At 61.3% G+C, this 13,328-nt stretch overlaps 1 protein-coding gene across 1 annotated transcript in view; it reads right to left on the bottom strand.

The window, feature by feature from the left end:
- LAMC3 (laminin subunit gamma 3) overlaps positions 1–13,328 on the bottom strand; it is a 51,206-nt gene that overhangs the window by 24,318 nt on the left and 13,560 nt on the right. The window contains exons 3-8 of the mRNA XM_059658347.1: positions 10,582–10,712; positions 7,285–7,451; positions 5,028–5,216; positions 4,829–4,946; positions 4,327–4,425; positions 1,723–1,859 (exon numbers count right to left, since the gene is read on the bottom strand). Coding sequence (XP_059514330.1) covers positions 1,723–1,859; positions 4,327–4,425; positions 4,829–4,946; positions 5,028–5,216; positions 7,285–7,451; positions 10,582–10,712 — 841 coding nt within the window. The remainder of the gene's footprint in view (positions 1–1,722; positions 1,860–4,326; positions 4,426–4,828; positions 4,947–5,027; positions 5,217–7,284; positions 7,452–10,581; positions 10,713–13,328) is intronic.

Below are 13,328 nucleotides of genomic sequence, written 5' to 3'. Positions count from 1 at the left end.
CACACTGTCTTCTTACTAACACTAAGATGTATTGGTATAAGACGTGTGGCATCACAACAGACAAAGGCAGAGTCGTGGTGGGAATCAGCCGACTTCTGTGAAGCCAGACCGCAGGAAGATGTGCAGAAATGGAGAACAAGGGGCGCTCTCTCACAAAGTTAGTCTTTTAAAAAGTTACTTCTGCCCTCGCCGCTTTGGCTCAATGGATACAGCATCGGCCTGTGGACCGAAGGGTCCCGGGTTCAATTCCGTTCAAGGGCACATGCCCGGGTTGCAGGCTCGATCCCCAGCAGGGGGTGTGCAGGAGGCAGCCGATCAATGATTCTCTCTCATCAGTGATGTTCCTCTCTCCCTCCCCCTTCCTCTCTGAAATCAATAAAAACATATTTTTTAAAAAAGTTGCTTCTCCCAGGTGGACGTCATTTTTTATTGTACGTTTACTATCACTGTTTTTAATAATAGATACTTTCAAATTGCTGCTTTAATTTCTAATACAGAAAATATCCACATACACAACCCACATGAATAGAAGTGTTTTGAGGGCCTCCATGATATCCAAGAGCGTAAAGGAACTCGGAGACCAAAAAGGTTGAGAACTTCTGTCCGAGGGTGATGGTGAGATAATGGGATGAACCCAGGGCCTCGCTCAAAGTGAGGACAGACAGTGACTGTCCTTAGGAGCTAAACCAGGGGTCCCGGGGGAGGCCAACATCCCAGACTCCTGTGCCCCTAACATCCCCGACTCCTGTGCCCCTAACATCACAGACTCCTGTGCCCCTAACATCCCAGACTCCAGTGCTCCATTCCAAGCCCCTCTCTGTACTGCTTTCTGCACAGCGTCCAGCAGAGGGCGCAGTGCCCCCACGCCTGGGGCGCCCCGGAGCCAGTGCCGAAGTTTCTGTCTGGCTGACACTCTCTTCCTCCCTGGGGGAGATGTAGGCCCCCCTCCTTCCCCCGCTTCCGCCCCGCCCCCTCCCCCGCCCAGTGCCCCCCCCCCCCATGGAGCACGTCTGGGGTCCACGCAGGCTGGGATTTAATGCAGAGTTCAGAGCTCTGACGCTTTCCTGCTCCAAAGATGCACCTGTGCCACCTGGAGTTGGGGAACTAGGGCACCATGGTGCCCCTGGACCCTGGGCCCAGAGAGAACACCTGCACAGCGGTTGAGAGACAAACTCAGACGCTGGCAAACCCTGGTGCCAACAACTATGTTCTGTTACCTACCTTTTCCGGGCCTCAGGTGCCTCATCTTTCAAAATGGGAATGAGAGCCCCTACCTGCGGGGGACCCGTGAGGTTCCCTGCATATAAAGAGCACATGGCCTGGCATACAGCAGGTGCTCAATAAATGCAGGCAAGGAGCTTGAGCTAGATCCCCAGCACTGGGCTATACCAAGGCAGGCCAATCTTGACCTGGAGTGACTGGAAATTCCCCCACAGGATCCGAAGGCTGCCTTATACCCCACCTTGCCCACAAGTATAAGGGACGCTGGGGGCTGAGGAAAAGGCAGGGCCGAGGGGGAGCAGAGGGGTGCAGGGAGGCATTGGAGCACCGGTGGGCACAGAGGGACCCACCTTGCATGGCTGGCATGGGTGCCTGCGGGGGGCGTCTGGGCTGGGGCCAGAGGCTGCCCCTCCTCCCTCTCCACCCTCCCACCACTGCAGGATGGCCGCCCACCGGGGCTGGGAGAGGCCCCTCGGAGGCAGCTCTGGGGGCTCTTCTTACCCAGGCAGAAGTCGGAGAGGATGTGGTGGGCCCGGAACCGGGCAGCGGCCGCACACACCTTGGAGTGGCCGTAGCAGAAGCAGCTGCTGCAGCCAGCTGGGTTGTGGGGCTGGAGGTTAAAGGTCCCTGGGCGACATCTGAAATGGAAGCAGGCCGTGCCCACGGGGCCAGGTGAATGGCTAGGCTCGGGGACCCCAGCTGGACTCATGCAAGTCCAGAAGCCCTGGGGATACGTAAACCAATGGTTTTCCGGATTTACGGAAGATTTCAAATTCTAGTACAGAGAGTCCAGTGGCTGCTTCCGCCAGCTTCCCCGATGGCCACACCCGACACCACCACAGGACACCGATCAAAGCCAGGGACTCGCACCGGTTCCCATTCCTGAGAGCCCGCACTGTTCTGGGATTCGCCCCTTTCCCACAAACGTCTTTTCTGCTCCCACAGCGTAGCACTCAGTCCTGTACTCCGTCTCCCCAGCTGCTCCGTCTGCCCTGGCTCCCACGACCTTGACACTTTTGAGGAGCACTGGCCGCTTGATCTTGTAGCATGTCCCTCGGTTTGGGCTTGTCTGGTGTTTTCTCATGATCAGACGGAGGCGATGGCTATTGGGAAGAAATGGAGGCGAAGCGCCTTCTCGCCCCAACACATTGTGGGAAACGAGACCCCTGTGCCGTCACTGGTCACGCTGACCCCTCACCACTTGGTTGCGTGCTGCCTGCCAGGTTTCTCCGCTACAAAAAGGTCAGACTTAGTTGCTGGAAGCAAATCACTAATCCCGCCCACCGGCAAGTCCAGGGAGTTAGGCTCCACCTCCTGGAGGGGGCGGGTGAATAAAAGATCGTGGACATTGCTGAGCCCACCATAACATCATATGCATTTTGAGGGAGATGTCTGGGGGCAACGAGAATATCCTGTTTCTCCTTAAAGTCCCGCCCGCTCATCGCAGCAGGCCTGCCCGGCGGCGTCACTCAAATCCTAAGGACGATTCTCTCTTTCCCTCCTTCCTTCCTCGTTAACAATCTGGAATTCTTCTGCAGGGAAGACGCGGCCCGTAGTCCCGGTATTTATTTACTCATCTCTTCACACCGTGGACTCCGTTAGAACCCAGCACCGCGGGATTGCTGTGGCTCCGATTCTTCCAGCCTCTGGACTCAGGCCCCTTCTGGGCTGGGCTTTGTTTTTGTTTTTTGTTTTTCTTGGTTGTTTTTAGACCTGTTTTTGTTTTTAAGCACTTTTTTTAAAAAAAAAATCTGTTTTCCTTTTCTGGCACAACAGGACACGCGAGTTCATCTGCCTTTCCCCACTCCAGCCCCCGGATCAGCCATTTCTCCCAGGAGCCCCGAGAGGCGATGAACGAACAGAGTCCTGGTCCGCAGCCCGGGCCCATCTGAGCCGCCCGGATGGCAGAACCTGGTTCATAAGAAGCGGCTGCTGCCCCAGCGCCCCGCAGGCTCCGCAGGACACACGTGGGCAGGGCTCCCATCTCTCAAATGGGCGGCAGCTCCGAGTGAGGACCTGCCCAGGATGCGGGTGGCGGGGCAGAGCCGTGGGAGAACCGGGTGGGGTCTGGTTCCCTGACTCCATGCTGCCTCCTCACTTGAGGGGTCTCGGGGGGAAGGAGATGAAGCAGGGAGTCCAGTCCCCACCCCGGAGCCCACAGGCCATGCGTGGACGAGGCTATGGGCAGAGTCAAAGCCAGGGCCTGCCCCTCGGCTTGGGCCCTGGCTTCTTCCTGAACCAATACGGGCCCAGCGCGGACGCCCGGAGTAGACAGTCCGCAATGTCAGGCTGTGCCAGACACTTCACACACAGGGCCTGTGGCCAGAGGAGCAGGGTCCCGGGCAGAAAAGCAGGGTCCCGGGCAGGCCCTGCGCTGGCTGCAAAGGGTTTCGGAGTTTGGAGCCAGAGCCAGGAACACAGCGTGCGCCTGAGGACGGAAACCCCACTGTGGAGCTCAGAGCCCCAGACACACAAAGGAGGAAACTTTGCAAAGTCCTTCTGCCTAGTTGAGCTTTAAATGCTGCATGTGCACCATGATGGGATGGCAGAGAAGTGGACCTCAGCTTAGCAGGAGCTCCATGGAGCAGGGCAATGAGAAGGATTCCGAGGTTACGACAGGGCTCATGATAAACACTGCTGTACCCACTAGTGTGCTGGCCCTGGTGGGAGATGATGCGCGGGTGGGTCTGGTGGTAATGTTCCATTAGTGATGTCTGCCCTGGTGTGGGATGGGAGGGTGTGGCAGCGCTCCATTAGTGATGTCTTCCCTGGGTGTGGAATGGGAGGGTTATGGGACGGGTGTCATATATTTGCTGTCCCTGGATTAGATGATCTCTCCTATCCTTTTCAGCGATTTCTTTTCAGGATTCTGAACTAGAAAAATAAAGGTGTATTTTCAAGGCTATGAACCATCGGTGGTGCTGGGCCACAGCATAACAGAGTAATAAAACCTGCAGATGACTTCCTAGATGGCAGAACCATGGGCTCCAGGAAGGTGCCAGGAGGGGGGTGCCTAAGTCTGCGAGGACCCTGCCCCCTGCTCCTCGCACCACCGCAAGCCTGAGGCCACTTCTCACAGGCTCATTGCCAGACGGGCTCACCCACCTGTCACACTGGCTGCCTTCCACGTTCTCTTTGCAGGGGCAGCGCCCACTGCGGGGGTCGCAGGTGCCCAGGCTGCCGGCGGGATGGCAGGTGCAGGGTCTGCCAAGGAGATAGGACGTGGGGAAAGGTGAGCGACTCCAGAGAGGAACAGCCCGTCCTCCTGGGAAGGAACCCTCCACTCTCCCCACTCCTGAGAGGAGAGGGGGCAGACGGGCCCACGAGCCTGCATCCCCCGGTTCACTGCTCCCCCCACGCCAAGGAAGTGACCATCCGCTCACCTGAACAGCAATCCATCTGCCGGCCCACCACTCATCCGTCCATCCATTCATCCATCCACTCACTCGTCCATCTGTGCATCCTTCCATCCACCTGTCCACGTACCCACCCACCCACCTATTCACTCACCCATCCATCCAACCATCCATCCAACCGTCCATCCAGTCCAAATGCCCCGCCACGTGCCCCTGCTGGGCCGCCCACACCCACGGCACGGCCACCTCACCTGCAGCCTCCCTCGCTGAGCGAGTGGAATCCGGGCAGGCAGCGGTCACACTTCCAGCCCGTCACGGTGGCCTTGCAGGTGCAGGTGCCCGAGTCGTCACACTGCAGGCGCAGGGAGCCTGGGGTGGGGGGGGGAGGGCACAGGGCATCAGGGGCCGGAATGGGGCGAGGCTAGCGGCTGGGGCACAGGGCCCACTCACCTGCCGGGTGGCAGTCGCACGGCTGGCAGGGCATCCAGGGCTTCCAGCGGTAGAAGTTCTCCTGGCAGAGCTGGCAGTGTGGCCCGGCCGTGTGGTCGCGGCAGTGGAGGCAGCGCCCGCCGTGGCCCGTGCTGCGGAAGAGCTGCTGGTCGAACACGCACTGCTCGGAGTGGCCGCTGCAGTTGCAAGCTGTGGGCAGGCGGTGGGGGTGTCAGCGGCCGTGGCATGTGGCAGGACGGGAGTCCGTGCCAATCAGCCTCCTTCTGTGGAATGAGCAGGCAGCTCGGGGAAGGTCAGAGATGGAGTTCAGGCCCGGCTTGATCAAGGATATGGAGATCAATTGATTGATCTTCCAAAACAGGGTACTTTTATGAGCAGAGGGGGCACCATTAATAAATATCCCAAAACACAGGGCCCTCTGAGGCAATCGAGGAGGGACAGTCACCTGGTCATGAATCAGACAGGCCGCCTGGGAGTGGCAGTGTGGCTCACTCCAGGATCTCTTGTGGATCTGTGTGAACCTGGTCCCCAGTGATCATGGGGTAACTCAGAAGCATGAAAATCCACGTCACCCTTCATTCACTCGTTGATTCATTTAGAACAACCTACGTGCTAAGGATGGGCTCTGTGATGACTCCTGTGGTGCGCAGGGCAGGGGCGGGGGAGCCAGTGAGCAGTACGATCCCAGCTCCCGCGCACACACTGCACACTGACAGCGGCCAGATGCAGCAACCCGTGCACACCCTGCGGGGGGCGGGCGCTGGGAGCTGAGGAGGGGCCCTACAGCTGTCCTGGGGACTGGGGCAAGCCTTCTCGGAGGGAGTCACAGCTACAGGGGCATCTGAGGGGTGAGCAGGAAGGAGCTGGCCGCTGCAGGAGGGGACTGGAGGGAGGGGAGAGTCCCAGGCAGGAGGTGAGAGCAGAGATAAACTGTGGAATCAGAGAAGAAGATTCACCCAGCGTGTGCAGGGGGTGGGCGTGTCCTGTGAAGGGCAGGGAGGAGGGTGGGACGCTGTGCAGTGTGACAGGACAGGGAGGGGTGCAGGGCCAGCCCAGAGGGCTAGAGGTCGGCTTGACTCGGAGGCTGGGCAGTGAACTCCTCCTTGGGGCGAGGGGCTGTGGGGGGTTAAGAGGGGAATGCAATCACACTTGCACTTTCAAGAGCCCCCAGGGCCGCAGGCAGGGAGGGCAGGAGGGAAGCCGGGCCAGCAGGGAAGAGGGGGCTTGGGCGCCCAGAGGGACGATGGGGCCCTGGCTGCAGAGAGGACACAGATGGGCTGGAGGGATGCGGACCAGGCTGGATTCAGGGCTCAGGGGCTGCTGGGACCGGGGGTGGCGGGGGGTCAGACACGAAGCCCCCATTTCCGGGCTGGTGCCTGGGAGGACAAAGATGTGACCACAGGGGTGAGGACGTGGCCAGAGCAGCATCTGGCCTTCTGTGTCCTCACCATGGAGACGGCTCCAGGCTCGGAACGAGTGAGCCAGTCAGCACGGCTTCCTCGGCTGTGGGAGGACTCCCTGGTGGAGGCAGGCCAGCGAGGGCAGCAGGAACCCATTAGGGTCCCGGCACCCTGTCCCACGGAGCAGGCTGTGCCCGCCCTGTCCCAGCTCTAGCAGCCAGTGACCCGACCCAAGAGGACAGAGGGCCCAGGGCCCAAACCTGCACATGCAACGCTCCCGCCAGCGGCGGCTAAGCCCGCTGGGAGCCGGTGCCTGACACCTGCTATGCACCAGAGCCTGAAACACGCAGATGACGATCGGGGAGACAGGCTGGGGCACCAGGCTGGGAGGAAGGTGGTGGGTCCCCTCACCCACCCTGTGCGTGCACAGCCCCATGTCCCTGGAGAAGGGCTGACAGCCCCGTCCCCTTCACATGTGGTCCAAGCCACATCACAAGGGCGGGAACATGGCAGGGTTGCCGGGGGCTGTGGGACAGGCTGGGACCGGGGTGGCCTGGCTTTCATTAGCAGCTGCGGTTGCAGCAGTTGAAACAAAGGAACAAGTTGGGGGACCTTCCCAGCCCCCCCACAACAAACACCTCCACCGTGGGGGACTTGGTGGGGGGGGAGCTGCGGTGGGGGGGACACTGACGATGCCAGGCCCGCCTCCTGCCCGCCTTGGGCGCCTCCTCACCCTGCAGCGGCGCAGGGCTGAGTCCCAGCTGCCACAGGCCCACCCAGGAGCAGCCCCCACAGCGGGTCCCGGGAGCTTGTTTCCCGGCCGGCACCCCGGGCCCCCGGAGTCCCAGGTCACTCACGCAGACACTCGTTGGCGGCCTCCGCTGTGCCCCGCGCCCACGGGCGGTCCTGGAAGAAGGGCAGGCAGCGCTCACAGTCCGCGCCCGTGGTGTTGTGCTGGCATCGGCAGACCAGCCGGCCCTCCGCGTCGGGGCCACACTCGCTGGCGTGTCCGTTACACTTGCACCTGGGAAAGAGCGTGGAGGACGGGGGCTCAGAACCGAGAGGGCACCCGCTCGGGGCGGCCCCACGGGGTCGGCAGAGGAGGGGTTAAGCACCGAACCCGCACTCCGGTGGGCCCACTGCTACGGCTCAGTGATGAGTTTTATTGAACACTTACTATGTGCCCGGGACAACAGGAAGAGACAAGCGGTTCTGAGCTCTGTTGACATTTAACCCCATTGCACGTCACAAGCTCTAGTCCATTTCACAGATGGAGGAACTGAGGCACAGAGAGGTTGCCCGAGGCCGCCAGTCTGTAATGGCCCCTTTTGTGAGGCTGCCTCTGCAGGCTTCTGCCAGGAGGAGCCCCCAGAGGCCGAAAGACACTGGAAGAAGTCTCTGACTCCGGGGTTGAGGCGGGCCAGCTCACAGGGCAGTGCAGGGGGTGGGAGGGGCAGGACTCTGAGGAAGGGGTTGCTCCTTGCAGAGGACACCCCCCCCCAACTCATCTCAAGTCCCCGGTGAGTCTGTACCTTGGAGGGCAGCCCTGGCCCTTGTACCACCTCCCCCGCCACCCCCGCTTCACTCCCCCCAGGTCAGGAGACGGCTGGAGCTGGGCAGGCACAGAGAGGTGTTCTGGGGGCCATACCCGTGGGGCTGTCCCAAGCGGCCAAACCCAGCTACTTAGAGGACGGCCACGGCGTCCAGCTCCCAGCCTTCCGCTGCGCCGCTCCCGACCCGCTCTCCCTGGAGCCCCGCTGCTGTGGGGGGAGGGACTGTAACTATCCCCATTTCACAGATGGGCAAATGGAGGCTCAGGCCATGAAGTGACGGATGCTAGCGGCAGAGCTAGAATCTGAACCCGGCTCTCCTACTTTGCACAGACCCCGAGTTCCTGGCCAGCTCGCTCGGGCCACTTTGTGGCTCCCCATAAGCTGTGTCCTGCACTCCGCCCCCCGTGGGCGTTGAAGCGGCCTGACCATGGCCAGCGCCCACGGTGCTGTTCCTGCTTCGGGGACACAGGGCTTGGGAAGGGCGCAGGGCACAGCTTCCTTGCCAGGCCTCCCTGGGAGCCCAGGGTGGGCAGGTAACACCCAGGGTTTCTGGCGGAGGCGAGGGGGCACCAGGCAGTGTTGGGACAAGAGACCACCTGTGTTCCCCAGAGGTTGCTGCGAACACCTCCCTTCCCCATGAGGCCCTGTGACCCCGAGGGAAGCAGTGAAATCCGTGTAGGCCACTGTGGGCGGACACAGGCCGCTGGGCCACCTGCGCCCCGCCAGCTGCAGGCCTGGGGGTGGTCCGGCTCTGGCAGCTGGGGCCCAGATGTTCTCCGGGGCCAAGCCCCTGACAGCAGGCGCTCGAGCCCACTCCATCCGCCACCCTCGGAGAACACCTCCTCCGGGTTTGACCTGAATCAATGGGGGGTGGCAGGGAAAGGGCGCAGAGGGGCCCTCTCAGACACCCCCATTTCCCCTTTATTCCCAGGCCCAGCCTTTCCTGAAAGGCGCTGACACATTGAGTGCAGACAGCTGGACCCCATGTCCCTCCCAGACTCTCCGCCTCTCCAAGGCCCCCCAAGCGTCCCTGAACCATGGGAGCCCCCTGCTCCCTGCCCCCCAGGCCATCACTCCCCCGTCGAGCTGACTTCCCGTCCTAAATAGCTTTCGGACCCACATGCTATCCCTGCCCTAACGCCATCTCCCACGGCCGCCACCTAATGTTCCGGCCGTCTCTCTCTTCTTCCCCACATGGTTGCCAAATGTTGGAGCATTTTAAAAATCCAACCCTGCCAGGCCAGCTCAGTGGTTGAGCATCGACCTATGAACCAGGAGGTCACGGTTCAATTGCCGGTCAGCGCACATGCCCGGGTGGCAGGCTTGATCCCCAGTGTGGGGCCTGCAGGAGGCAGCTGATCAATGATTCTCTCTCATCATTGATGTTCCTATCTCTCTCTCCCTCTCCCTCTCCCTTTCTCTCTGAAATCAATAAAAATATATATATTAAAAACACGCACCAGAAAACCCCCCACAGCTCCCCTCTGACTGTACCCACGGCCCTGAGAACCTCCATTCCAGCCCCAGGGCCTTCTCCTGGGTCCTCAAGTCCCAGGTCTCGCACAGGGTGGCCCTCGGCTGGAATGCTCCCCTCCCCCAGCCTTGGCGGGTCCCCTGGCCGCGTACAGCCTGTCCTGGCCTCCCGTCCTTGTCGTCCTGGGGCAGGCTGCCGCCAGATTACCGAACCTGGAGCAGGAACCCATCCATCTTCCTCGCTACTTTCCCAGGAGGGACCCGACCAGCGTTTATGCTGAAGATCTCTCGTGCCTCCCCGGCTCCTCCGCCCGCCTTGCACACCCGGTCCCGGGCGGCCACATGTGCGACCGCCTGGATGTCAGTCCCTGTTCCTGGGAGGGGAGACGCTTACACAAACTAGCGCTGCTGCGGAGGACTGCAGACCAGGACCAGGGCCCGACCGCACAGCCTGCCGCCCCACAGGAGAAAGGTGCCGAGCGTGGCGACCCTTCAGAGGCGCTGGGCTGGCCGTGGGGCTTGGGAGCGGCCTGAACTGAGGTGCCCCAAAGCCGCATCAAACAGTGCGGAGCCCGGCTATGCCCAGCCCGCAGGAGCGCTGGGAGGCAGGGGGTGGACGGTGCGCTGCTTATAAAATCAGGGCGCTGGGAAGGAAGGAAAGCTTTGAAAGCTCCGCATCCCGTGCTGCTCCTGGTCACCACCCACCAGCCACACACACAACACGCTCAGTCCGGCTGCAATGTGAGGGCATGTGAGCCGGGACCTCGGAGCCGCGCTGTGCGCTGTGAAAATGCCACTTGACGGCAGGAATAAAAGTGCCTGTGAGAGGGAAGGAGGAAGGGGGAGGGGGGAGGGGGGAGGGAGGGGGAAGGGCCTTCGAGGCAGAGGGAACGGTGGTGCCCAGGCCAGCATGTCCCTCACGTGGTGGTGGACGCAGCTGATGGAGAAGCTGCAGGAGGTGGGCTGGGAGGCGGGGAGCAGCCAGGCGGCTTCGAATCCAGGCCCAGAGGACCAGGATCCGCTCCCTGTCTCTCCCGTGGGCACAGAGTGGCTTCTTCACCCCCCCCCCCCCCCCGTGGGGTGACACCACGCGGCAGCCACCCTGCCGCTCTCTCCGCCTTCACCCACCTGCCGCCCACCGAGAAGTCGGACACGGCGTAGTAGTAGGACTGCAGCACCTTGGGGTCCTTGAAGATGTCATCCCCAAACGTGTTGAGCCGGTCGAGAGAGATGAGGAGCTCGGTGCTGGTGACCCACTCCTGGGGGGGCACAGGGAAAGGGCTGCCGTCAGCCGGGAGGCCCAGCTGGCCTGTCCGTGGGTCTCCAGGGACTCACGGACAGGCCACGCTCAGACGCATTCCAAGGACACTGCCGAAGTCAGGAGCCTGAGTGTCGGGCTCCTGCCAACCCGGGTGCCAGCCCACTGCCTGGCTGTGCAACTTTGGGGAAGTTGCTCGAAGTCCCGGACCATCCCTGTCCCCATCTGTGACATGGGCCAAGGCACAGCGCCGGGCCGATGTCAGCAGTGGGGCGTGGGGTCTGGTCACCTGACTCCTCCCAGTGGCTCCTGCACCCCATTCTAGAGGTTGGCTGGGGGAGGGCATGTCCCAGCGCCCTTCTCTCCTGCTCAGTGAGGCCTGGCAGGGGGCAGGCCCTCAGTTTATAGGTGTATCACATGCCAAAGATCAGTGGTTAAGCGTCAACCTATGAACCAGGAGGTCAGGGCTTGATTCCCAGTCAGGGCACATGCCCGGGTTGCGGGCTCGATCCCAGTGTGGGGCGTGCAGGAGGCAGCCGATCAATGATTCTCTCTCATCATTGATGTCTTTATCTTATCTTTCTCTCTTCCTTCTTCTCTGAAATCAATAAAAACATATATTTTTAAAAAGATCAGGCTTCCACAGACAAGTCACCTGTCCCAGGAGATGTCTGTCCCTACAGAACCCCCCCGCCCCCCACAGGAGCAGGGACTGGGGGCCTTTACTCGCTGCAGCCCCAGCCCCGGGCTCTGCCCACGCAGCGAGCACTCCATCAACACGGAATGAGCGCTTCCCCCGGAAGAGCTGGTGGGAGAGAACCACGTGAAGGCTGACATTTTCGTCCGCCTGCTGTTTGTGACAATCGGTCGCTGCGGCTGGATTTTAATTAGCATTTTAATTCAGCGCAGGAGCTCCTGGTGCAGCGGCCAGGCCGTTAGCACAGAAAAGGAGCTCCTGGCAAGGCCCATCTCCTCGCCCCAGCAGGGCTCAGGCCAGCCGGCCTCTGCGGCTCCCTGACCTCAGCAACCTGTGAGCCTGCCGCCTGGGACCCAGGGCCGCTGCCGAGGATGCTTCAGCGGGGAGGGGGGGCCCAGCCCCGGGAAGCCCAGTGGGCACCTCAGAGAGTCTGTACGTCCCAGTCTCCCAAATCACTTCTCAACGACCCTGTGCACCCAGGGGTCTGGTTAGAAGGTGCCTCCGGATCCAGAGGCCGGGCGGGCCGCGACTCCCCAGGCATGCTGGCTCGGGGCCTCCCAGGAGCCTGTGAGTCGGGACCGTTACTGAGGCAGGAGAGCAAGAAGCTGGGAAATTCCTGGGCAAGTGGAATGGGGAAACCGAGACGAGATAAGTAAACGAGGCCAAACAATTTGAACAACGCACAGCCGGCCTGCGAAGCTCAAGACCTTATCTTCCCCAGCCAAGGACACTTGAGAGCAAATGGTTTACGCCTCCCCTCCCTGAGCGGGGAGCACAGAGCTTCATCACTCTGGTCAGAGCTAGAGAACAGAGACCCAGTTAAGGCCACTGGCGCCGGCCGAACCCAAGGATGGATGAAGTCGGGGAACAAGTAACAAAACGCGGTTAGAGCCGGCCGGACCCAGATACAGCGCAGCAGAGAGCCGACCAGGGACCATCCCGCACGCCCCTCCACGCTCATGCTGACGCATCGGCGGATTAAAATCGCACCTGGAAAGCTGATGAGTATTCTGCTGAAACCTCCCCCTGAGAGTCTCACCCACAGAAGAGAGATACAAACCTTCAAGGCAAAGGCTACCAGCTCCAGCGTGCTCTAGAATAGCGGTCGCCAACTGGTGGTCCGCGGGTCCGAAAGGCTGGCGACCGCTGCTCTAGAGCACGCCCATGCCTTTTCTCGGGCCTGAACTTTTTACGCTCCTTCTCCTAAACACCAAGGGCCCCCAAGAGACTCACAACCAGGGGAGCAGCGGGCAGCGCAGCTCATCCCCGGCTAAACCCCGGATCCTGCCTCCAAGGCCCCCTTTCTCTCTGACTGCCCAGTGGCTGACAGCAGCCCGTCCTGGCTCACTTCTTCCCTGTGACATTTCTCGGAGCCAAAGCAGAGCCCCACTAGGCTCTCCCGCTGCCTCCTCTGCTCTCAGCCCTTCCTTTGTGTCGCTGTCCCCGGCTTTAATAAACGCTCTCTCAACATCACGGGGACTCCTGCCGTGAGATCTTTCCTGCACGAAGTCAAGGACCCACACACGATGCTGGCTGGCCCATGGCAGACCTGCTCTGGGCCCTGCCCCTTTCCAGTGACATTAGTGCCCATTTTACAGATGAGGAGACTGAGGCTCAGAGAGGGTAAGTGCTCTGCTCCAAGCTGCACAGCAGAGCTGGGGTTTGGGTCCCAGCTTTAACCACGAGGCAGCCTGTCTTCCTGCATCTACCCCAACGCCCTCATCACGCCAGGAGGCCGGAGGGCAATGACCTGTCCCCCCTCTCCAGCCGCCCCCCCCCCCCCCCCCCCCGTCTCCAGCCGCACAACCCTCCTCTGGGTTCCTGGCCTGGCTTGTGGCCCATGGCCTGCTCCCTCAGCTGCTAAGACAACAGGAACCGTGTCCAAATCTCCGAGAACCGGGGGCAGGAGCTGGGAGAGGA

The sequence above is a fragment of the Myotis daubentonii genome, chromosome 11 (assembly GCF_963259705.1).
Source record: "Myotis daubentonii chromosome 11, mMyoDau2.1, whole genome shotgun sequence".
NCBI classification, from domain to species: Eukaryota; Metazoa; Chordata; class Mammalia; order Chiroptera; family Vespertilionidae; genus Myotis; species Myotis daubentonii.
Note: the sequence above shows the minus strand (reverse complement) of the source record. Positions and strands in the feature narration are given on the sequence as shown.